Below are 26,063 nucleotides of genomic sequence, written 5' to 3' on the forward strand. Positions count from 1 at the left end.
CCAGGAGGCGGGCCGAGCTTGATCTTCGAGTGCGCGATGGATGGTAGGGTTTAAGCTTGTCCTGAAGGTATTGGGGTCCGGTTTTATGCATAGCTCGGTGTTAGATGCATACGATTTTGAAGGTCACTCTATGTCCGACTGGGAGCCAGTGGAGAGTTTTGAGAGCTGGGGAGGTGTGATCTCTTGGGCCAAGTGCTAGTAATAGTTTGGCTGCAGCACTTCGTGCTCTTTGTAGTTTAGTCAGTTGGTATGCTTGAATTCCGAGGTAGAGGGGGTTAGCATAGTCAGTCAAGTCTTGACATTACAATTGAATGGACCGCAGCAAGTCTGTTGGGAAAGGAGAGGTATGGAAAGATGCGCCTAAGAATTTTGAGGTGGTAATGGCAGGACTTTGTTGACTTGATGGGAGAGTGTTAGGTCTGAGTTGAGAAAGCATCCAAGGTTTTTTACTGAATTAGAGGTTGTCGGAGGCTTTCCCATGGCCGATGGCCAGGGTAGGGGGTGAGGAAGTTGTTCGGTGTTGCCACACACCATGATTTCGGTTTTGGTGGGGTTTAAAAGAAGGTGGTTTGTAGACATCCAGTGATCAATGTCAAGTAGGCAGGCAGCGAGGTCGGGTTGGCAGTTGGTTTTTGAGTTAAGTAGTTTTAGCATTAGTTGGGTGTCATCAGCGTAGTTGTAGCACAGGATATTGTGCGAGCGGATTATTCGTGGGAGGGTGGACATGTAGAGGTTGAACAGGAGGGCTGATAGGCAAGCTCCTTGTGGAACTCCAGTATTGACTGGTCGGGCGTAGGAGACAAAGGAGGAGAAGAGGGTTATTGGTTTCCTATTGTTAAGGAAGGATGCTATCCACTTGAGAGTGTTTCCACTGATTCTTAGGGAGTGGAGGCGGTCGAGGAGGATTGAGTGGTTGATTGTGTCAAAGGCGGTGGTTTGGTCAAGAAGGATCAGTGCAGCGCATCCCGCAGCGTCTGCAGAGTTTTTAAGGTCATCCCAGATTGAGGTCAGGGTGGTTTCGGTTCCATGTCGGGATCTGAAAAATGATTGAGCGGGGTCTTGGAGATTGTTGGCTTCGACAAAGACGTTTAGTTGGGAGTAAGCGGTTTGATCAATGAGTTTAGCAAGGAACCTGGTGTTTGAGATGGGGCAATAGTTTTTGGGGTCGAGGCCCGTTTTTTTTTTTTTAGGAGGGGTTTGACATGAGCCGTTTTGAACGTGTCGGGAAAAATTCCAGAGGAGAGGGACTCGTTTATGATGGATCTCGCGATCAGGTTGTTGCACAAGTTTATATGAGGGTTGAGGCTGGGCAGGGGTCTAGCGGGGAGCCAGATGGTTTCCGGGCAGAGAGAAGTTTGGTAAATTGGTCAGTTGATATCGGTGTGAATGCGTCAAAGGTCAGGAGGGTTGTAGTTGCAGGCGGAGGGTTGGTAGGTGGTGTGGGTGGATTGTGCGGTGGGTGCAGGAGGGCCAGTTTGTTAATTAGGGAGTTTGTTCTTTCGAGGGCAGTGGAGTAGAAGTGGAAAGAGAGTCGTAGAGTGATTGAAAAGGGGTTGATTGGGTGGTGGTACATGATGGTTTGGTGAATTCAGAGATTATTTTGCAGAGTTCTTTGCCGGGGGTTCCACAATTGAGGATTCGAGAGTTGTAATGGCCTTTTTTTGCTACGATAATAAAATATTAGCAGTTGAATGTAAATCATAAGGGGGGGCAATGGTGCTGTGGGCAACATGGCAGGTAGGCAGTCTACTGAGATGGCAATACTGTTTTAGTTCCCATAGTTTTGTCTTGTTTATTTTTTATTATAAATCGTTCCTGGCTACACTCTGGGTGTGCCATTCACCTAAATCCTAAAAACAGTGTATGAACATCTTCCCATTTTGTATATATTTGTATTTTATTTATTTGTACAGCGCGCCTGGCCTAAAGGCATCTGGGTGCATTTCTTGAGATTACAGAGACATAGTATGCAGAAAACACAACACAGTACATATTACAATATACTTACAAGATATTTACAAAATAATTACAAAGTGATGGTCAAGATGGCCACCATGATAGCCACCATGGCAGGGCAGCTGGAAAGCAGTGTAGGTTATTACAAACAATGTGACAAGCGGAGGCTTTGCGAGTCCTGCGCTAAGAGCCACATTTTGGCGTTACTCTTGAATGAGTGGAAAGAGGGTTCAGATCTGAGTGGATTGGGAAGTGAATTCCACAATTTAGTGGCTAGAACCAGAAAACTGGACGCCCTGCTTTCTGGAGCTTGAACCTCAGCAGTGATAGACAGTGTGCCCGGGCTAATCTCTGAGGGCAGATGGAGGTGTGGTTTGAGAAGAAGATCGCCAGATATTCTGGAGCCTGGTTAGCCTAGCATTTAAGCGTGAGTGCAAGAGTTTTGAGGGAGATTCTTTGGGAGACCGAGAGCCAGTGTAGACTACATCTGTTGTCAGAGATGTGCTGGTTCCTTGGGATATTTAGCGCTGCCCTGATAGCGTTGTTCTGGGTTACCTGTATCTTGTTTAGGTTCCTTTGACTAGTCGCTAGATAAAGGGCATTGCAATAGTAAAGAGTGTACATGATGAGGGTTCTAGCAAGGATGGTGCAATTGGAGGTGGTAAGGAATGGTCGACATGCTGTGATAAGTTTGCAAGTGTAGGCTGATGACAAAATTACAGCATTCGTTTTTCTGGTGAGAGACAGGGTTGAATCAAGATAAATGCCTAGAGTTTTCATGTCATTAGATACACCTTGATGGTATTGCCATCAATGATGAAGGATTTGAATGCTGGATCTAATCTATTGAGTCTGTAGTGGGAACCGTGGATAAGTAACTCAGTCTTTTCATCGTTGAGGCAGAGCCTGTGATGTGCCATCCATGCCTGGATGACCGGATAGACGTCGTTTAGGGCTTTGGTGTCAGCTGTGTGGTCGCGTAATTATCATCAGCGTAATTAGTGTAGGTGACACCCAAATAGTCAAGAATATCAAAAAGTGACTTTGTGAACACATGATAGAGTGTGGGTGAAATGCAAGATCCCCGAGGGCCCCACAGAGGACTGGCGAGGGTTCAGAAGAGGCCGACGGGGCGAAAACCCTTATGGATCTGTTAGCCAGGAAGGATCTAAACCGTGTAGTGGCTTCGTCGGAGAAGTAAGCTGCAGACTTAAGATGACAGAGAATTTGATGATTAAACAAATCAAATGCTGCCGATAAGTCTAGCAGTAGTAAGAGAGCCAACTTGCTGTTATCTTTTAGGTCTTCAATTTGAGATTTTAAGTTCCATGAGGAAAAGAATGAATGCAAACAATTAAGCAATATTTTTATTTAATAGAATAATCAAAGATGTATCATGGCTTAAACATTAAACCAATGCAAAGGGTAATTTAATTATTTTATGAAAGACTGATCGGCACTATTATAAAGGTAAGTTAAAAATAGCAAGCAATAGGTATGGTATGGGAATGTTTATTTGTAAAGCGCCTATACACAAGGAAAGTATTTCAAAGCGCTTAAGGAGGGAAGGAACAAGGGGAAAAAACAACAGTCATTCAGAGCCCTTGAATTTCTGAATGATACAGTCTGCACAGGCAGTGTAAGTGAATATAGTACAGTTGACAGTGTAGATAACAGCAAATACATGTGACAACGATTCTGCACTTTTTCAAAGTGCATTTAGGTGCCACAATGCAAGGAGGGGAGAATGGGAAGATAGATAGACGATCTTAAAAGGCATGGTACGTTCAGATTGTGCAAGTGAACAGATGGTAGAGGAGAGGGAGGGGGGAAACAAGTGCAGGGGGGGGAGTCCAAGTGTGCACAGTCAGTAAGAAACTGGGGTAAGTGCTCAGAGATGCCACTCTCATGGGTCATTGACCAAGTGCAGTAGTGATGAGATAAGTGTTGGCCCGGAGGCAAGTGTAGGAGGACTGGCAAGGGTTCCAGGGACCTGTGAGATTCTGAGGTACACCCGGTGGCCAGTCAGCAAGCTGTGTGGAAAAGGAGGGGAGAAGAAGGATAGAGCAGAGAGAGAGAGGTTAGCATGGTAGAGGGCGATAGAAGGAAGAAGAGAAAAGGAATGTCTTAAGGAGTTTCCGGGATTTATGGAGATCAGGCTCAAGACGGAGGGTGGTAGGGAGGCTGTTCCAGAGGGATGCCCCTGCTGAGGAAAAAGATCTCCCTCCAAACCTCTACTTGGAGAACCGGCTCACTCGCAGAAGGTTGACGGTAGATGAGCAGAAGGCTCAGGAAGGACAGTATTTAGGTAGGCATTGTTACAAATAGGTAGGTCCCAGGCCCCAGAAAGCCTTGTGGACAATGCAGAGGATCTCGCAGCCACAAGGGATTGCTTAAGAGAAGTGGGAAAACTCCAGTGGCAAGAGAGATTGCAGAGATCAGCCAAGGCTGGAGAGAGAGAGAGCAAATGTTGTCCTTAATGGATTTGGGTGGGGCACGGGGCCATCTGTTTGGATGAGGCCTCATTGACCAGACTTGTCTGGCGTCCTCATCAGGTGTGATGGGAGTGAGAGAAGAGAGAAGTGGTGGAGGAGCCAAGGGAGGCTCCAGAGGTGTTTGTGTATGATGTGGTGTGGGAGTGAGAGAGGAGAGGATGTCTGGAATTTGTGCAGTGAAGTGCGCAGCCAGGGCCGAGCAAAAGTCATGGGTGGGTGCGACAGAAGAGGATGCTGCTGCAGGATTGCCCAGTTCCTTACAGACTTTGAAAAGTTTGGCCGTGTTGTTTGATGCAGCAGAGATGCAGGCTTGAATAAACACTCTCAACTCTTCACATTTTTCTTTAAAACGTTTTTTTTAAAAAGACGCTTCTTCACTTTTTAGAAAACCTCTAATATAATTGTGTGGAATGCTACATTTGGTGTTAAATTATGCACTTGTTTATTACGCTACAAGTGAACTCTTAAACTCTTAAATTACTCTAAAATAGATTGGATGCCTAAAAATGTACATTTTTAACCTATTCACAGCACGAGACAAACAGAAATCACATGGCTATTTGAATATAATATCTTAATTAAATAAAGTGATTCATTTCACACCTGAAATAACATTCTGTATTGAATACCTCTTTTATGTCACTTGTCCAAAAAATTACCCTGATCTGCATGGAGTATAGCAGGCCACTACTTATGCCAAATTGTGTGCAACTTTATTGTTAAGTTTGAGTTATGACAGACTATGGTAATGAAACGGGTAATTATGTGAATTCACACAAATATGTGGAACCAATCCAAAGAAACATTTACAGAAAACATGTTTTGCATGTGCACATTTTGCGTTTCCTGAAATAAAAGGAAATATTTATAAACACATTTCTATTTCTGGTTTGTCTAAAATCACTTTTTGCTAGTAAAACCGAACAAAGTCGTGGCTTCAGTGAGATCCAGTGTTGTTTCAGCAACAGTCAGCAACAGAATTTTCGTGTTCAGTAGATATAGCCATATGGCACAATGTGACCAGCAACATTCAAGCATCAACGAACCTAGCTGCCCTCCTGACCTAGTAAGCTGCATTATGATAACTCAAGTCCAAAACAAGAGCATATTCATCAGCAAGCACTGATATTTAACAGCATAGTGCAATTGGCCTTTTTTATTAGGCAAAAGAGTTTCTGCCAAAACAGAGTACAAAATACCCCAACAGAAAGCAAGTGCAGGGCACTTAAAGACCTACATATTCTGTTTCTATTTGGAACCAAGCAGTAAACAGTACAACAATGGGAGTAGCTGCAGCAGACTGTTACCAATTGGCGACCCAGATAAACATTAAAAGGGCATAAATAATATTAGCACATGGAGATGGTTATTGTTCTCCTCTCAGCCAACCAGAATTTTCAGCGTGCAGTCAAAAACTACTGGTATTGACTGTATGCTAAACATGCTGTCTTCAAAATCAAGCAGGGAAACAACAATGCAATTTCCAGGCAAGAATATTTTCAACAAGAGACTTCCTCCCTTGGATGACCTTTTCTTTCACTGCAACATCCTTTTTAAAACACCAAAGTGAATGTTAAAACATGGGAACATGCAGAAAATGAGGTGTAGTTACACTTGCTTTTAGTAAAACGGGGTCACCGAAAATCACAAAATCAAGCTCAAGGACTCTATAGAAAGTAATTACTTCTGAAGATGGATAATCTTGAACGAGATCATCCTTGCTGTATTAGTCAACAAGCAAAACATGCCCGTACTTCGGATGGGTTCTGTAGACAGATTTGACAACACTCAACAATTGTTGATAATCACGGAGGAGATGAGGAGTGAAGGTGAGAAGTGGACTGCTGCCGCATAATGGGACCTTCCGTTTGCTCTCCCCACCTTTCACTTCACCCTGGCACGGTGCAGTATGTTGCGGTGCAAATATCTCAGAAACGGTGCATCCTAGAGCTTTGAAACGTTGTTCATTTTGTTCCTGTTATTGAGACTGATAAAATGAGTTTTGTGCAATGACCACATTGATGTTTTTTGTGTTGTGGTGCAAATATCTCTGAAATGGTGCATCCTAGGGCCTTGATATGTGTTTTTCAATGTTCCATAGTGACCTTTAAATTATGTTTATTGCGTCCCAACACTTGAAATGTGCTCTGCCCGGGTCTTCTACGGCCACCTTGATGTTTCGCCGCTTCCAGGCAACCATCTTATTTGTGCAGAGGCTGAAATCCAGGGAACAGGGTGGGGTGGCCACATGTAATGTAGCCAGTGATATCCGGAGGGTCCCAAAAGGTAACTGCAAAATTTGGTGGAACAGTGTGGAATTGTATGAGGAATACACAAACTAACAGATGTTCCGGTTTTTATAGTTAGATAAGAAATCGAGAAACAGCTGCCTATAAAATAAATCATACTATTTTTCCTACGTTTATTTAATTAATTTTTTCAGACACTGTACTTGTATTCCTTACCACAGAACACACTGCTATGGTTATGTCTATCTGCCTTTCCCTCCCACAAGGCTGACCAAACTATTCTCTTGAGAATACGTTTAAATTACGAACGTATTTTTCAATGATCTATCACCCGACACTAAACCTCAATTAGAGGTCCCTTGCACAAACTAAATCTTCTTGTCCTTGTAACAGAACAGTCTTAATTGGTAACAACCTCCAGCACCACGTGCAGTGTGGGTGCAGTGATGAGACCCGGGCAGACAATGAATAATGGGGCAATTTAACGACTCAAAGGGTTTTGCTTACCATGCTGCGTGAAGAGGTCGCTATGCACGATTTCGATTAAACAGTAGAGCTTCTGACGTGTCAGCTGGCCCACTGGAACATTTAGGATGAAGTCTGTGAACAATTTGCTGTGAAAGCCAAATTACAGAATGTTATCGATTAATTTTTGTAACTGCATAAAGAACACAACTGCCAAAGCAAAAATCACAGATGATAGGAACTCTAACAACCATGACTTGCAAAGCCAACACACGACTAATGGCAATTAATTGTGGAAAATAATTATTTTACTTTTGCTACCATCGACATAAAAACATCACTGGTCATTTGCAGAGCGTACATCCGCCATTGATGTCATCTTGCAGCTCTTTCAGGTGGGTGGGGGTGCTGCATGCACAGGTCCAGTTATCTGAAGGACCAGAGTCTAACAGTGCATAATTCAATTCCATAGGATAATAGATTGAAGAATGGTAGACATTTGGAACAAATCCTATTCAGCAGGCAATAGTATTTTCTAATCCTAGCAGCTCAGCACCACATTGGGATAGGAGGACCAAGGATGCCCACCCACCATGTGAAGTGTAACATGGAGGAGTTACACAGAGGACTACCCAGAGCATCTCCACGTGCTCCAGATCATCCTGTCCTACCATGCCTGCATGTAGTGATGCAAATCCCCATCTTCTATCATGGGGGAGAGAAGAACTAAGCTCTACAACCCTTAATTCCCATCACACCTCCTTGAGAAGAGTACCTTCTTAAGCTCACAGCCCCTTTCAGATATTAACAACAGACACCACCCTGCTGTCTCAAGGCACGGTACCACTTTCACTATGCCACAATTACCTTCTAGAGCGAAGGGGAGACCACTGTAGAACCGCCACATGAACTTTGTTCTGCACACAGAGGACCGAACACCATCCAAACATTCCAACTCACTCCCCATCAGGGGGGAAATTCTACAGTGCAGTTCCGTGCCATCCTGAGCTTTATCCACAGACCACAAAAGATCTCAGGCACCCGCAGTGGCGTTAAAAGTAGGCAAGTCCACTTCTGTCTGGGTTCAGAAGGGTGGCAAAACATTTTCAGTCTTTGGTCGTCACCATGGAATGCCTCATTAAGAAATCTAACAAGCGAGGAATGTGAAATCAGAAAGAGGGAGATATACTATGTCAAGGTGAATACATCTGGAAACCAGATCAGAAAAGCAGATGATCAATCAGGGACCAGGGTTACAAAGAACAGGCAAACAACCAGGTAAGGAATAGATTGGATAATCAGAATAATTATACACCATAATGAAGGGCAGAGAGCACCAGAGGGATTGTCACTGACCGGGCTAGCACCCTGGAGGCAGTAATTGTAGAAAAGGAAGGCCAGAGAGAAAACTTGAGTGTGGCAGAGTCCAGAAGGGTGACAGAGGAGTCTAGAAGCCGAAAAGGGCTACATGACTGATATTCGCAAAGGTCACACAAAGAGGGAGAAACTCTAGAGCCTTCCGATGGCTATAGCTCAGACCAGAAAACAAAACAGCACAAAAAGTACTTGTGGCTGGTTTTCTTTCAAAGACTGGGAATCCCCAGGCGATTGAATCAAAGAATGAACAGCTAAGGGTATTTCCCACCCTTTATTCCCAGTCTCTGCCTATTTGCCTGTGAGCAATTACACCAAATTATCTCCTGTTCGACCTTGTAATACCAAACATCCACCTAGTACAATGTAATGTAATGTAAATTAATTTATAAAGCGCAACAAAGACCTGGTGGCATCAATGCACTGAAAATTAGAGAGGAAAGGGCAGTAGTAAACATTAACACAACAGTGTTTTGAGCTGTTTACGAAAGATGGCTAGAACGTGAATGGCCGTATGTGAAAGGGAAGGACATTCCAGAAAGAGGGAGCCAACACAGAGGAGGATCTGCCCCCAGCACGAACACGTTGGAAGCGGGGGACAGACAACAAAAACTGATTAGAAGAACAAAGGGGTCTCTTTGGTTGACAGAGAGTTTAGATTGAAGAAATTCTGCTCCGGCAGAGTGAATAGCGCAGTGAACAGTACACAGAATCTTAAAGTTCACCTGGCTTTTAACAGGCAGCCAATGAAGACATTGAAGGAGATCACAAGAGTGAGCCATTCTGTGAGTGTTCGGGGCAAGCCTAGCTGCACCATTTTGCAGAATCCGAAGGTCCTGGAGTAGCGTCTCTGGCTGAAAAAGATAGATTTCATTGCAGTAGTCTACTGATCCCATAATAGAGGCAGCCACAATTTTGTCCCTAGCCTCTTTAGGGAGTAATGGAAGAACTTTATTAAAGATTTTTAGTTTGGCAAACAAAAGAGATTGGTGCTTCTCTAGAGCCAGAGGCTATCACCTTTATACCAAGGCTCTTGACTGCAGCAGAGGGTTTCGGACAGGGACCAAGGCATGCCTGCCAATACTCTGATGTCCAGCAAGAACCAACAACAGCCTGGCCAACTACCAATAACTCGGTCTTCTCTACGTTTAACTTAAGCAAACTGTTAAACTGTTGGCCATCCATGTCCCCACATTGCCAGATACCCCCCCGGACTACTACTGAACTAAAATGCATTTTCTCTTCATCCTCGTCATCCTCATCCTGTTATTCTCTCCTAATGAGCTCACCAATCATACTACAAACCCCACCTTTCCAATAACCATCATAAAACTCGCAAATCACCATTCTCGCTACATCTCCATGCCACCCCCTACTAAAACAAAACCAGCCAATATACCACACCCCTACTAGCACCTACTGTGAGAAACCAGAAGATGTCTCACCCACTAGTACCCAGGGATCTGTCATCCAGGTGGCCAGGACATGGCCATTTCTTTTGGATCCAGTTCCTGGGGGTGGACCGGCGTGGGAGGATCACCTGGGTGAGGGATCTTCAGGGAGTGGGAGGCCGGATGGCAAGACGCAGTATCCCCTTCCCTGTAACAACTTTACCCCATCATATCAGATAGGATACGTAGGAACTCTATCCCCTTCCCCCTGACCCCATTTTCCTACACAAACACTTTCACACGGACAGCCCGCTCTGGGTGATAAAAGACTAACACCTGAGCAGTATACCTTAAGTGTCCCGATACAATGGTCAGGCGAGGTCAGGCAATTACTGACTCATTAAGCTTCCCCACATGGATAAAAGGCAGATTACAAAAGCACACTCTGGGTGAAGCAAAGCACACAAGGAACAGCAGTTTCGAGATGGCAGCTGAACGAGAGAAGAAAGACGGCAAACCCGGAGGGGATCGCAAGGAAGGAAGTTCTCTTGATCTTTCTGACAGGAAACCATTACTTTCAAGAGCCCTAGAGATTAGAAAGCGTAAAACCAGGAAACAAGGCTGAAGAATCCTGTATTGTGTGTCAGAGATACCCAGAGCCCAACCACATAATTAATCAAGGTGGGGAGAAGAACAAAGCAGCATCAGTGAAATCAACACAGCTGGTGAGTTGGGGAGACCCATACAAGTCCCGTCTGTGTTGAAGCCTAGGTTGCAAGCAGCAACATTGTATGGCGAGCACTGGAACAAAAACGTTTAAAAACGCATGTGATAAAAGACGCAAGTAAAGTTGAAATTCTGATGACTGTTTAAACTTTGAATACACTTTGATACAATACCTTTGACAGAGTGGTCCGGCACCGCTTGGGTGCTCTGTAAGGTATGCAGCTGAGAAGTGGCAGAAGTGAAAGTAAAAGGGTTATATTAAGGAGAGAACAAAGAATTATGAATTGAAGTGGTCCCGAGATGGGTGAAGCAAAATCCAGCGCACAGTCAAAAGTCTTCGATTGTGATATAGTAAAAGTTCGGAAAATGAGATAAATTTGGTCCGGGCCCGGCGGAGGGAGACCATTTGAAGGTTTTGTGTTAAAGTGGGTCTGAGCCCGGCAGAGGGGGACCCGGGGTGACCAGTGAATCACCAGAGAAGTTGTTCTTATGAGAATACTAAAGAAAAAGGAACTTAGAATGTTTGTCGCCTCAGCTTGTCAATCCTATTGCTCCTCTAGTGGTCTCTCACCACGCTATTCTCTTCAACCTGTCCTTCAACTCCACCTACTTTCACTCTCCTGAAAAAAGCCACGTGCTGAACCAAACATGCTGACCAACAGTTGACCTGTGTCACTTCTTCCTCACTAATCTAAGGTGTTGGGCAGAGCTGTATTCAACCACCGTACTAGTGTTCTTAACAAGCACAACCTTCATGACCCCCTCCAAGCTGGTTTCCACTCCTGCCATTCCGCTGAAACTGCCCAAATGAATGTCGCAACCTTTATTGCCTTTGCTAAAGAGTCCAACATATGTTCTATGGCAATCCTCAACTGATCTGCTTCCTTTGATACCGTTGTTCACCCTGATCTTCTCAATACTCTGTCTCTGCTTGGGATACCTGATGAAGCACTTACCTGCATAGAGTCCTACCTGGCACCTTGTCAATTCAATGTTTTCTGGAAAAACACCACCTCTCAAATCACACCTCTTACTGTTGTTGTTCCAAAAGGCTCTCTTTTGGGGCCCCTACAGTTCACAATTTACACTTCTGCTCTCGGAGCACTTATCTCATCCAACTCTTCAGAGGTGACACCCAAATATTTCTCTCCTTTTTTGAACTCTCATCTAACCAATTTACCCAAATGCCAGATGGTCTCACACTCGCTTATGTTGAACTACTCCAGAAAAGAGGTGCTTTTCTTTCCTGACAAATTCACTCTCACTTTCACTCTCTCTCCCTCCCCTGCCCAAACAGTTACTCTTCCCTACTACTCGTCAGCTAGAAATTCTAAAACTGCAATGGCAGCTCGCCACAAACTCCTAAATATACGGAACACCTTCCCTTCAAAACCGCCAAACATCTCATAACCATTATTGTCTGTAAAGTGGACTACTGTACCAGTATACTCTTTGGTCTTCCAAACTATACATTCAGGCCCCTTGACAAGATTATGAAAATTTGCTACCAGGACTCTGAACTCCCTCGCTTCACCCCTAAGTACTACTTTCGCCATTATGCAAAATTGGGCCAAATTCAAATTTCTCTTACTAGTGCATTAATCCATCCATGGTAAGGCACCGTCAGATCTATCTCCTTACCAAACCCCTACAAACCCTCTCTCAGCAGTTGCTTTTCCTCCTCTACCACCATTGTGGCACCTTGCCCACCCTGTGCTTCCTCTTGCTTACACTCCCTTTTCTGGCTCCGTTTACTTTGAAAATCCCTACCGTCTGCAATTCGAAACACGGTCCACATCGATGCATTTAAAAGCAGATTGAAAGCCCGCTTCTTTGCTTCTGAGTTTTCCTCTTGACTCCCCTCGCAAAGCCTTACTACTTACACCTTTTCTCACCACTAACCAGACTCTTCCCACTCTTTTACCAACCACACTAGCACTTAACCTGCGGACACTTACTTGTCCTAAGTTTGTTCACCCTATTATTCCCAGTATCGGTCTGATTATACTGCTTCCAGGCCATCAAACCACTCAAACTCTCCCCATCATAAGAGGCTCACTGCCTCCCATTTATCTGCCATCTTACCTTTAGTACACGCCTTTGTGACCAAAAGAGCTTATTTCCCTATATGTATGTATGTATGTATGTATGTAAAATAAAATAGATAAGAGGCCTCATGCAGAGTGTGGGGAAATACGATTGTCACCTAGGAGGGTGACCCATGACTGGTGGGCCGAAAAAACTAAAAAACACATCCTGAAAAAATACTTAGAAAGTGGGAATACACATTTCATTGGATAAGTGTGTACAGGTATTTTCAAACATAAGCAAGAGGGAGGAAAAATGTACTGGTAGGAGAGCATTAAGGTATTAATTGCATTATTGGATTAGGAAGGTGTGGAGCCTCACATGTTCCAAAAATCAAGGGAGAACAGTATTTGCAGGCAGAAGGCAAGAAGCAAGATAACCTAATACTCTTAACTAGAATAGGAAACCTGGGTAAGATCAATTTTTCCATAGTTAGGCAATTGAAAAGCATCAAATTATTCCATTCTGGCACCCTTATTATAAGCTTCCGTAATTCTTTAAAGAGTGATTCTCGTTAACCCTTTAGATATTTCCTTAACCCCTCCTGTTAATAATAAAAATATTGACCCATGCTGATTCCGGTGTCTATTCCTTCATTACACAAGGCACAATGGCACCATCACTGGAAAATCTGTGAGGAGTAAATGCCCAATTAGAAGAGGGATCCCGGTTCTGTGAACACAGGTTGTGGGCCCTGAATCTGCTCTCTGGAATATCATAATCCTAGATAGCCTACCATTAGACAATATTGCCCAAATACCCTGACCTAGGTTGCAATTGCCTACTGTGATGAATACTACGGTGTCCTCACAAACACCATACCTAAAGTCTTTTCCCAGGTGGCCAGGGAAAGGCAGAAGCTTCCTGATCCTAACCCTGGGGACGGTGTTAGCTGGGGGGTGGGGATCACCTGGGAGAAGGCCCCAAGGAAATAAGAGGACTTTGTGGGATGAGACGCGTTATTTGTCTTCCTCAAGGAAGGGAAAAACTGTAATGCAGGAATATTTAATGGTTTGCCATCAGAGAGACTTTTTATTTTCCCAAACGGACTGTCGGACTATAGATGAATATAACCATCAGCAGTTCTGACAGTCGGAAAAAGCCTCTTAAAATCACTGACATTTATAAAGATAAAAGCCCCTAGGAGTCCCAGAGAAATAAGGAAGAAGTGTCTTTAAATGTTACCAATTTAATTCCTGAAAAACCATACTCTTCTGTAAAGTCAAATAATACTTGGAATCCTCATAGTACTTTAGGGAATAGGTACAAGATGAAAAGTGAATGTGATAATGATAATTTCACTAAGAAAGCTGAATTTTACATTATGGACTACAAGTCCCATTAATTTGCGCAGGGAAGGCCGGGAGGCAAGGCCAACGTCCCTCTCTGCAGCTCTGCTGGGAGGGATCATGCAGCTGCCTGCTGCTACTCCCGCTGCACCTACTTTTCTATCTACAGAGGATCTGCAGCATGCAGAACCCCCACGAGTCTCCATTGAGGCCCACGAGACCCCGACAATCCTTAAAATGGCCGCCGCCATGGGAGTCATGGCAACGGCACCAACAACACCAGCCTTCAGCCCGGATTGGGCCCCACACCTCCCGTGCCCTCCCCTCCCGCTTTAAAGGGGGGGAGGAGCCGGCAGGCGAAGCCACGCAGGGAAGGCCTGGAGGAAAGGCCAACGTCCCTCTCTGCAGCTCCGCTGCGAGGGATCATGCAGCTGCCTGCTGCTACTCCCGCTGCACCTACTTTTCGATCTACAGGGGATCTGCTGCCTGCAGAATCCCCACGAGTCTCCATTGAGGCCCACTAGACCCCGACAATCCTTAAAATGGCTGCCGCCGTGGGAGTCATGGCAACGGCACCAACAACACCAGCCCTCAGTCCGGATTGGGCCCCACAACTCGCCGTGCCCTCCCCTCCTGCTTCAAAGGGAAGAGAGAGGAGCCACCAGGCGAAGCCGCGCAGGGAAGGCCTGGAGGCAAGGCCAACATCCCTCTCTGCAGCTCTCCGCTGCGCGACGGCGCTCAAGGTGCCTGGAAGTTATCTTACCCAAGGTAAGGCTACAAGCCACTGCACGCGTGCCCCAGCGCATACACCACACCCCCAGCTGAGAAAGGTTAAAGCCAGCACACATCAATCCCACCCATGCCGCTCCAGAAATGCACGGCTCCAGTCGTGCACTCGTCCCACAGTGCCCCTCACTTACTCCCCGAGTACAGCTGACCGTAATACTAATGTCGGCCTTAGATTCCAGCCCAGCTCACGCCGCCCCCAACCCGACCATCATTCTTTGATGGCTATGGATCTGAAACCTAGCACATCCTGGTACTTCACTGACAATCGCCCTATCGGCGTCAACATTGCAGGATCATCTGCAGGGGACTTCCAAAGCACCGCTTCACTCAAGCATGCCTCCCTAACAGCCCGCACGCCTGCCCACGCTATTGGTGGAGGGTCTGTCTGTAGATGTAACTTCTCATGGACCACAGCACCCCTACCAGACTATTATTCCCCCCGTTTCACATGTATCACCCACTCTGCATGAGCCTTCTGAGGAGCCCATGCCTGACAATGCCATTGCCATTCACCATGTGCCTGCGCTCGATGTATCTATGCCCAATGTTGTTACTGCACTGCGTACTGTGTCTGTGCCTTCTGAGGTGCCCATGCCTGACAATGCCACTGCCATTCACCATGTGCCTGCGCTCGACGCATCTATGCCCAATGTTGTTACTGCACGGTGTACTGTGTCTGAGCCATCTGAGACGCACACTACCCCAAATTTCTGCGTGTACTAATAACTCCCTGGCAGTGACACCCACCTCCCCTACCCTGGTGCATACCTCCGCACACGCTCAGCTGCGCTATGGTCAACGCACGCTTGGTACCTGCCCACGCCCTCAACATAAATGACCTCATCATTAGAGACAATCTTGACATTCTAGTAATCACAAAAACTTGGCTTAACAAAGGCTCGATATCCCCCAGGTTACACCATTTTCAGAAAAGACCGTACTCCCCAGAGAGGTGGTGGAGTAGCCCTTATCGCCAGGGAAACCCTAGCTATCAGAGAGGCTGAAGGTCAACCTGGCCAGCACTGTGACTACTTCCTACTTAAAATCAATGTCTCCCACAACTGCACTAGCACCATGCATATTGTTTACAGACCTCCAGGGCCGATCTCAGACTTTCAGGACACCCTCGTCCTCTCATTGTCTGACAACATTAAAAAGACGTCCCAAGTCATACTCTTGGGTGACCTTAACCTAGGCTTCAACAATCCTAAGGATTCCCACACCAAAACCCTCAAGAAAGCCCTATCCACATTGGGCTTCTTACAAATAATCTCTGAACCCATCCACGTCAAAGGGCGTACTCTTGATTGGATTAGCCATCACAACTGCACCATCCAAATCACGGTCAACTCACCCATCCCTTGTTCCGATCACCACTATCTTCAATTCAACCTTGACACCAAAAAAGAGCCCTTCAGGCCCAACACCCCATGTCCAGCTGCTCTCGCAAGAACCTCACGCCAATTGACAGCTGAAAATATAGCACCCTTCCTATGTGTGCCTGCCCTGCAGCCCCCACTTTCCAAAAGCCCGGAAACCCTAGCCAACACCTTTAAACAGATTGTTGCCCAAGCTGTCGAGGCCATTGCCCCACTAGCCCTTAAAAAAGCCAAAAAAAAAATAATAATCTAACGCCTGGTTTTCCAAAGAACTTCTTGACCAACGTTCTCAGAAGAGGCTTGCCCTCTCAGCATGGAAAGCCAACCCTTCTGAAGCCATTAGAAGATCCTTCAAAGCCATTTCCATAGCTTACAAAGCCAACATCACGAGGGCGAAAGCAGTGTTCTTCAACTTAAGGATTAATGACGCCAAATCAGGGTCCAAAGAAATCTTCTCCATCTTTAGAGAGCTAGAAAAACCATCCACCCCCCCCACCCTCTCTCCTCAAGGATGAAAGCTGGTGCAACAGTATTCAGTCTGCCATGCTAGACTAGCTCAATTCTCTACAAACCAAAATCCTTGGCCATCAAAAATCGCTGAACCTTCTCATAGAGAACCTGAACAAGAAAAAGTCCTCCCCATCCTTTCACTTCAAAGATATGACAGTCCTGGAAGTAATCGCCTTGTTCAAATACATCAAAGCTTCTAATTGCAAGGGGGATCCCTGCCCAGCCCAACTCATCAAAGACTCGGCACACATCCTAGCACCCTTCATAACCGCCTTTATCAACTCATCATTCCAGGCAGCCCATGTCTCTACTGGCCTTAAGGAAGCTTGGGTACACCTACTTCTAAAGAAAAAATCCCTCGACCCAATGGTCCCAGGGAACTATACACTACCGTGCCATTCTTACTCAAAATTTTGGACAAAGCAGCTTACCTGCAAGTCCAAAAATACCTTGAAGAGAAGCGTCTCGTTGGCCTCAGGCAATCTGGCTTCCGCCCACGACATGGCACTGAAACGGCTCTCCTAGACTTAAAACACCAAATGGACAATCTTAGAGACACGGGCAAACCTGTGCTCCTATTGCTTCTGGACCTTTCTGCTGCCTTTGATCTGGTGGATCACAACACCCTGTGCCGCCACCTAGCAACTGAGGCCAATTTCTCCCCTAAAGCGTGTGATTGGATTACCTCCTTTCTCCAAGAGAGGGTCATGAAAGTCTTCTCTGACTCAGCCTGTGCAACCCCGAGCCATATCAAATGTGGTGTTCCACAGGGATCTTGCACAGTGGTCGAAGTGGGCAGGAGCGGTTGGGAGCGGTGCTCCTGTACTTATTTTAATTAAGTTTTACTGTTGCTATACTTTTATTTTAAAAAGAAACCATTCCGGAACGGTTTCGTTTTAAAATAAAAGTGTAGGAAGAATTTGAAACGTGCACTTTCAGTGCACTGCACAGGACGTTTCCTTAAAGAGCAGGCACATGTTTTTTGGGGTTTTTATTGTTCACGGGAGGGGGCGCGGCGATGGGCTCTGTGGGGAGTGGTGCAGGCCAGTAGGGAACATAGTTCCACTACTTCTTTTCGTACACTTGGACCACTGATCTTGCATAGCGCCTATGCTATACAACCTCTTCACGAGGCCTTTGTTCAGCATCCTTGACTCCATGGGCATCTCGTATACCAATTACGCAGATGACACACAGGTGCTTATCCCACTCACGAGTGACTATGTAGTAGATATGAACACGCATGGGCGTAGGACATGGGGGGATAGGGGGGACAAATCCCCCCCACAATTTTAAGTGGGGGGATGTAATGTCAGTTATCCCCCGAGAATATTTGTTTGCTGTGTCGTGCAGGGATCTGTTTTTGAAGTGGGGGAGGGGCGGCTTGCTATGTAAACTACCCTCTCCCCCCTGGCCCCCAAAGCATGGGGGCAATACCCTGGGGGCAGATGAGTGATCATCTGCCCCCAGGGAAGGGGGGCAAACAAAAACAAAAAATATTTTTTTTAAACGTAGTTTTGGGTGGGGCTGGTGGGACCACTAGCCACCAGATATTTTTGCAAGGGGGTGGCCCTCTCCCCCCCACCCTAGGTGAATGGGGCACCTTATGTAGCCCTCCCTGTGGGCAGATTTCTGCCCCTAGGAAGGGGTACATGAGATGCCTCCATCCATTTGGGGTGGGGGGAGGCCACTGCAAATATTGGCAGACACACCCCCCAAGCCTGGGGCAGTACGTTCCCCCCCAGGGGCAGATGGCCACACATATGTGCCCATCTGCCCCTAGGAAAGGGGCTAAACAAAAATAAAACAAATTATAACTTGTTTTGGGTGGGTGTGGGAGGCGACTAAACCACATGGATGTTTTTAGTAGAAAGGGGGGTGGCCCTCTCCCCCCACCCCAAATGGATGGGGGGGCATCTCATTTAGCCCTCCCCCTGGGGGCAGATTACTAGCACATTCTTCCCCTAGGAAAGAGGCAAAACAAAAACAAACAAAATAAAAATGATAACTTGTTTTGGGTGGGGGTGGGGGTGGGGGGGTGTTTGTCACTAAACCACCATGGATGTTTTTAGTGGAAAGGGGGTGCCCACAGGTGTCTTCTTTTTGGAAATGCAGGGGGTTCTCCATTTTCCTTGGTGGCTTCGACACCCTAGGCCCAAATCTGTAGGTTGTCTACATGAGCAAAATCTGCTTTGCCGAAAGCCTTGCGGTTATGAGTGGATTAGCTTTTTCCCTTTTCGCCGAGGTAGGTGCATCCACACTTGTGAGGTACCGTTTTCGTCCGGATACCTGTGGGAACGAGGGAAGGTAGGACATCTGTTGTTGGCGGCGTGTTTCGGTGGGTGGGCAGAGGGAAATGTCTCTGAAATTTGGTGGAAAAAAACACAATTTTCAGACATTTCACCCTGGCCACCCACTAAAACACACCGTCAACAACACATGTCCTACCATCCTGCATTCCCACAGGTGTCCCGACGAAAACGGTACCTCACATGTGTGGGTGCACCTACCTGGCTCCTTGAGTGGGTTGGCAAATGCCCTTAATTGCCATCTCACGTTAAGCAGGTACTTAAACCCATCAGTGTGGATTGCGAGATAATAAGTCGACAGAGGTATTTCAAATGGCCAATTTCGCTCTTTGTGTGACATTGTCAAAGTGGGAGAATGTTGCCCACCATGAGGAAGACATGTGAAAAACCCACAAGGGCAGTGCGCCCTGCTCTTTCTGTGTGCGTCTTCCCCAAAGGGTGACAGATGCCGACTCAGAGATGGACAAGTCTCAGGTGGCAAGCCTGTACCCTAGTTGATGTGGCAAAGGATTCCAGACTTCTGAGGCTGATAACATTAGTAGCATTGAGTTACATGCCACCTGACAGGTATGTGTGATAAAGTTGCAAAGCAGAGCTGTTGGTGGGCTAAAGCAGGAGGCAATGTCTGCCCACCCTCAAAGGGTACATACAACCAAAAGTAATAGGCCCCTCCCCCCATCATGGCTGTAGGGGCCAGACTCCAAACCAGGGCAAGAATGTCCACCAATCATGCCCACCAGAAGAGTACCCCTCGAGCTCCAGGAACCCTGTTGAGCAACCTCTGTGCTTTCCAGTTAATACTAACGTTATTTAAAGCCAGAAGTCTAAAAGGTAATCGCTTAATTGCAGCTGGAAATTAGCTCCTGTCGTGATCAAAATGTCTTAACCTAGTGTGACATCATCCCCTTCATTTATAAGCAATGTGTGTGTTCTCGCATTTCTTCATCAACTGAATTACTGTTAGAAACAAAGGCAAGAGTTGTGTCTCTTGTGCAGGCATTAGGAAGGCAGTTGCCAGCCTCTGGCATAATATGCCCAGGTTCTTCCAATATTGGCTAGCTGTATCACTCTTATGGCCAGGTAGAACCATCATGGTAGTGACTGGCAAATGCCTTTCCCCTGCAGGCAGAAAAGAGGAAATAAGAGGCCAATTCAAGACACGAAACAAATAGAAGTTAAGACAAACTGCAGCTGCCATTGCTGTGTTAGGGAGAATATGTTGAGTGTTCAAGCAAGGAGGTATGTATTAAGCAAGCAAGCAGTGAGACAAGGGAGAGGCAAAGAAAGGCCAGAGGGGCTCTTTGAATAATGTAACAGGGCAGAGGACCCATGCTCTGCCACCCTAGTAACATATGAGAGAATCAAATAGAGCAGGCTTTGCAGCAAATGCTAAACAAGAAAGGGACAGAGTCCAGTTCTGCATTCAGAATAACAAAGGCAAAGAAAGGCTAGGCTCTTAAGCCAGCATGAGATGGAATAAGAGGGACCAGACCCATTGTGCGAGGCTAGTCTGGCTCTCGCAGGGGCGCTAGAGGGGCAGCCCACATAGTGGGCTGCCCCTCTGGCCACCCCCCTGGGTACACATACACCCCGCCTACTAGGCATCCCCCGGTTCCGACACATCCGGCCGCGGACCTGCAGAGTGCTTATAAGGGGGTGGGCTTGCGATCGCTCATCCTCTTTGTTTGCTGTACCCCCCCCCCACCCGGAGGACAGTCAAAGCAGCAACATCCATCACACACCTGGTCCCTCTAATCCCATTACAGGGCTTACTCAGAGGTACAAACAAGATTTCCTCTTTCTTTGAAACCCCCATCCTTCCATTCCAAGAGACACACACGTCTCCTTCCCCACACAAAAAAGTAGCAACTTGCAGTTGGTAGAAAAGGCTGCAACACCTTTATTTGGCAGGAGTCCACTTACAGGTGATCTGCCTCTTAATGAGCTGGCGTCCTAGCTGTGGCCCACTGGAAGCAATTGTTATTTCCTCTCTCTTACCATGAGCTCATAGTCAGATGAAAAATCCAGAAATGCAACATACAAAGACATGTTCTTTGCTGCTGCATCCTTTAATTTTCTTCTGTTTTCTTTTCTTCTTTTCTCTTGTTTTATACAGTGATATTTGTGATTTAATACGTACTGCTATTTTAATTCTAATTTTGTGAAATGTCGAGTTCTTTGACTAAAACTCAATAAATAAATAAAGCAAAGTCCCCAAGATGTCCCCTGTCCCCCCCAGATTTTATGCGTCTCCTACGCCCCTGTGAACATGCTCATCACCATCTATTCTACCATCCAATCCTGGATGGCAGACAATTGGCTCTACCTCAATAGCACAAAATCTGAACTCTTGCTCATTGGGTCACTCACCAACCTGGGCAACCTCGATCAACAGTATTCATCCTTTACTATCGACAACATCCCCATCAAGGTCTCAAACTACGTCAGGACACTTGGTGTCTACCTTGACTCCGACCTAACCTTGGACAGACAGGTGAATGCTATCGCCTCGTCGTCAGCATATTACTCCAAGGTTCTTAATGCTGCCAGACCCGTCCTATCGCACCAGAATTGCCTCACCATTGCTAGGGCAATAATTGGCTCAAGGCTGGACTATTGTAATGCCATTTTCGCTGGGACCTCTGGCAAAAATCTTGTCGAACTCCAACTGTTTCAAAAGAACGCCCTCTGGGCAGCCACAGGAACCTCCAGAAAAGATCACATTTCTGAAATTAGAAGGCAGGCCCACTGGCTCCCGGTCAAAGAGAGAATTGTGCTCAAAACCCTTGCACTCACCCACAAATGCCTCCATGACCTGGGACCCCCTTACCTGGCTCAAAGAATCACCATGCACACCGCCACAAGACCTCCGAGGAAGGGATACTGCAACATGATTCTCACCCCCAGGACTCGTAAAGTCCACGCAGTTGGCTCCAGCTTTCCCACACTGGCCGCTACCCATTGGAATGTGCTACCCAGTCACCTAAGAATGAGAGAGTCTCACCAAGCATTCCGCAAAGCAATCAAAACCAAGCTTTTTGTCTGACAGTAAAATGTCAATGACTGCCTTACTATGATGTAACTGTATTAACTCTATGTGTGTAACCCTTACCATTCCCGTACTGCATACAGTGTCCACCTGTAACCATGAGACCTTTGGTCACCCGTCTTTCAAATGAATCACAACTTCTTACAATTTCTTGTAACAGCTCCTCGATGCCTCCGGGCTGCAAGTGCGCTGTACAAATGTGAATAAATACATTTCTAAGTACTGGGATGAAGAAGAAGACTGCAGAGGCACAGGACTGCAGGTCACAGTCAATTAGGATTAATGACCCACACCTGAGGAGGACCGGGAGGCATAAAAAGCCCCCTCAGGTGCAGGCCATAGGAAGGAGCAGCCATAGAAGGTGCAGTACTTTTCCTACTTCCACGTGGCAGCAGCAGCAGAGGTGGAGTTAGAGCGGAGACACCGGGACCACGGTAGAGTGTGAGGTCAATGCCTGTCCTGAGAGGGTCCCAATTGCTCTAGACCGTCATTGCAGTGTTGGCACAGCAGGAAGCATCAGGAAAGCGGGCTCTCTCCGAAGAACGCAGCTGTAGAGGTCACGCAGCAGAAAACGCACCTTTTGATAACTTTCCCTATTGTTTTACAAACACCAGCGGCAGGCGAGCACTGGCGTATTGCGATGCGAACGTACTCGCATGCCAGACACAGTGAGTTAACTGTTAGATAGTTACCCTGGAGCACTCTGTATCAGTCTGCTGCCAAGTCCATGGGCCAAAACTACAGTAAAGTGATACGTGATGTAAAACAAGTGAAAAAGGGCCCTTTTCAATCGTGAACTAATAGAAAACAAGTTAATTCATACGTTAACAACCAAACAGATTTACAAGGGCACAGGTAACAACATACAGATCTGATTGCCATATCAGAGGAGTGTGATTCTGACACTGGGCATAAAAAGAGCCAGCAATGAAAAGAAGGCAATGTCTATGCTAGCAAAGATAAACACTCATTGCCAAAGCCTAAAGAGAAACATACCAAATTAGTTAAGAAATAAGCATGACTGCCAAAGACAAATGAAGACAGTTGGTGTTTTCAATGTTGATAAAAATGATTGCCAATATAAAAAGGATGTTGTAAGAGAAAAGGACTTAACCCCACATTGCCAGAGAAGTGTGAAATTGAAACCGAAACCTTATCAGTGGTTGGTTAGTGGGGAAGGGAATAAACAAGAGTGGCAGGATCGCTGCCCTTTTGAGGGAAGACGTTCAGAGGGAGTGGAGCATAACCTGCAGAGAATGTGGGAACCACACAGAGGTAACAAACCGCATCAGTGTTGTTCTGGTTTACCTGGAAGTGGTTCTTATATTTGAAGTTGCAGAGCATAGGATATTGATAAATTGTTTTGTTCGAGTTCAAGATTTACCACTAAAGTACTGAGAAGTAGTAGTTTACTCAAGCCTAGCAGGAGAGTACACCAGGTCAGAGATTGTTGTAGTAGTTGGATCTGTTCTGGCAGGTGAGTAGAACAGAGAACTTTGTCTTAATAAGCACGGCAGGTGAGTGGACCAGGTGGAAGCCTTTGAAGTACTGTGGTTTGGTTAAATGTCTTGAAGTAGTTGAAGAACCACTAAAAATGTTTTTGTTCATTAAATCATCCTGACAAATTAATAACATTGAAGCAAGTGTTATGTTATCTGTTGCTGAAGTCTTTAGTATTGTCAAACACATGGTTGGTACAGAAATATCCTGACAAAGACCTTTTTGTTGAAACCAATGAAGTACGGAAATATTTTGAGTTGCTGAACAGAAATAATTTCAAGAACTTGGTGTTATCAAATTGGAACTATGTGTTCTTAAGTTGAAATCAAATAACTTTGTTACGATAGAAGAGTTTAATCATTTTTTGAACTATTACACAAAATCCTACTTGAATCTGGGGAAGGGGAATTTACCCGGGTTAGAAGAAGAAACATTTATTATGATGTGAATTTAACGGTTATATTTGTTGCTGTTAAACTGGCACATATTGCCATGTTAAGTTGTGTATGATTAGGTGTGAGGGACAGATATACTTTGTTAGAGTGTTTCCATTTATGGCAGGGAAATCCTCATCAGGGTAGGGATAGTGAGGCGTTTATCCCAACTTTTGAGTTAATAAAATTGCATCTTTTGAAAAACCTTCACAAAGTTCTCGTGTCGGACCCCTCACACTACCAAGGCCTAATACGAAATAAAAGAATCTAGTATGCAATAATATACATTTGACCACAATTTTCTATGGTAGCATAGGCACAGGCAGAACATAACATTGCACTCGACACGTAAGCACACATAAATCCATCCCTTGCTAGCAGGAGCGGGCAAAAGAACCACTCGACAGTAGGAAATGGCAGCATGGGTGGGCAATCTACATCTCTGGATCTACAGATTATACCCAATCCTGATATAGGCAAGATGCACAAACTTACTGACCACTGACAAGGCATAGTGTTCTGTGCACTCTGAATGGCTGACATGCCAAACATTAAAGCCAATAAATAGCATACAGAGCATTCCAGTTCACTGATTGGATGAAATGTCTGTGTGCCTTGTACCCACCCATGACAGAAAGATATGCTGCCACTCAGGAGGATTTAGAGAGGTGGAACGCTGATCAGTCTTAGAATGTTAGAAGGATTTTAGAGAGTTGAAAACTGTTACGACAGTTTTCCTGTCCATATTAGCATAGTAATTCCACAATTGTGATGTACAATGGTGTGTCAATCAGCCACAATGTATCACAACGCAAAATATACATGACTAAATGCCACCACAGTGCCCATGTCGTTAGGCAGTAGAAAGGCCCTGGCCAAGTGACTATGGATTAGCGTCCTGAAATTCTATGTACTGATAACCTATGTCATAAACAAGCAAAATATTGCATCATATTACTTATGAACCACAACGTGGAATATTAAAAGCTCACAAGGAACAAAATCTTCAAAATACAAGTTTGCTAGACCGAGAAAATACCCAGCTCTTCTGCACATTAATATCAGGCAAAAAAGACATGTATGTGCGCCAAAGTACAATGCCGAAGGCTAAGGGAGATGGTTCTGAAGACTCTGGAACTGAGGGAAGCCACCCTCTTTGCTAACCAAGCAAGTGTAAACAGAGATTTCCCAGAGCTTCTTCCTCCTCCCGAATGAGCATATGTGGCTGAACCACATTGGGCTCAAACACATAAGAGGAGAATAGAATAGGCAGGAAACAGCGGTGATCTGAGAGCCTGGTTCGTGGACTGCATGAAGATCCGGCAGAGCATGTACATGCAACAGCATCGTCTGTGAGCAGAACCACAAGACCACTGAGATTCACTATGACACGGTTGCTGGTAGGCAGCAGGGGCAACACTCATGCAAGCTGCAAGTTGGCGAGAGCAGTCACTGGGATAGTTGAGCAGACAGAACTGGGGGAAACTATTATGGAGTCAGTTGGCAGCCATGACAGTGCCAACTGACTTCAAGATGTCGCCCCTCCCCCCTGAATTGGAATACTAAAGGACACCGTTAATTTAGGAAGTCGGAGGACCATAACCTCAAGAAACAGTCGAACATGGACATCACAACCAGACTCCATGTGATTTTATTTCACTTATTAAATGATTGGTTCACGATCCCAGAGTTCAAAATAGGGTGTATTTGAGGAAACTGAAGGGGGTTTGACGGCAGTTGGGGGCGAAGATGGGCAGAGACTTCAAAATGAGTAGAGGGAGAGAACAGATGTCAGGGAAAGGTTGGAGTTTGAGGAGGAGGAGAAAGTCAGAGGAAGGAGCAGAGAGTAGCAAAGTCATGAGGATGTGTCGAAAGAGGAGGGGACAGAGACTGAAGGTGATTAAACTGTCTTTGGTTTGACTAGGGGATCCTTGAACATGGTCTTCTGGAGTCCTAAGTACACACTTTGGCCTGAGGTACAGAAAGGACCAAACCATGCTGGGGTCTAGGGATCTGGACCCAAGGGAAGTAGACCTGGGCCCAAGGGAAGGACCAGTAAC

General features: G+C 45.8%; 1 protein-coding gene across 2 annotated transcripts in view; it reads right to left on the minus strand.

Annotated features, from left to right (window-relative positions):
* The window catches only part of DOCK1 (dedicator of cytokinesis 1), a 2,312,292-nt gene that overhangs the window by 1,566,632 nt on the left and 719,597 nt on the right, over nt 1-26,063 (minus strand). For both annotated transcript variants that reach the window (XM_069611483.1, XM_069611484.1), the window contains exon 25: nt 7,208-7,314. In XM_069611483.1, coding sequence (XP_069467584.1) covers nt 7,208-7,314 — 107 coding nt within the window. The remainder of the gene's footprint in view (nt 1-7,207; nt 7,315-26,063) is intronic.

This window comes from Ambystoma mexicanum, chromosome 8 (genome assembly GCF_040938575.1).
Source record: "Ambystoma mexicanum isolate Mex_15411 chromosome 8, UKY_AmexF1_1, whole genome shotgun sequence".
Taxonomy (NCBI): Eukaryota; Metazoa; Chordata; class Amphibia; order Caudata; family Ambystomatidae; genus Ambystoma; species Ambystoma mexicanum.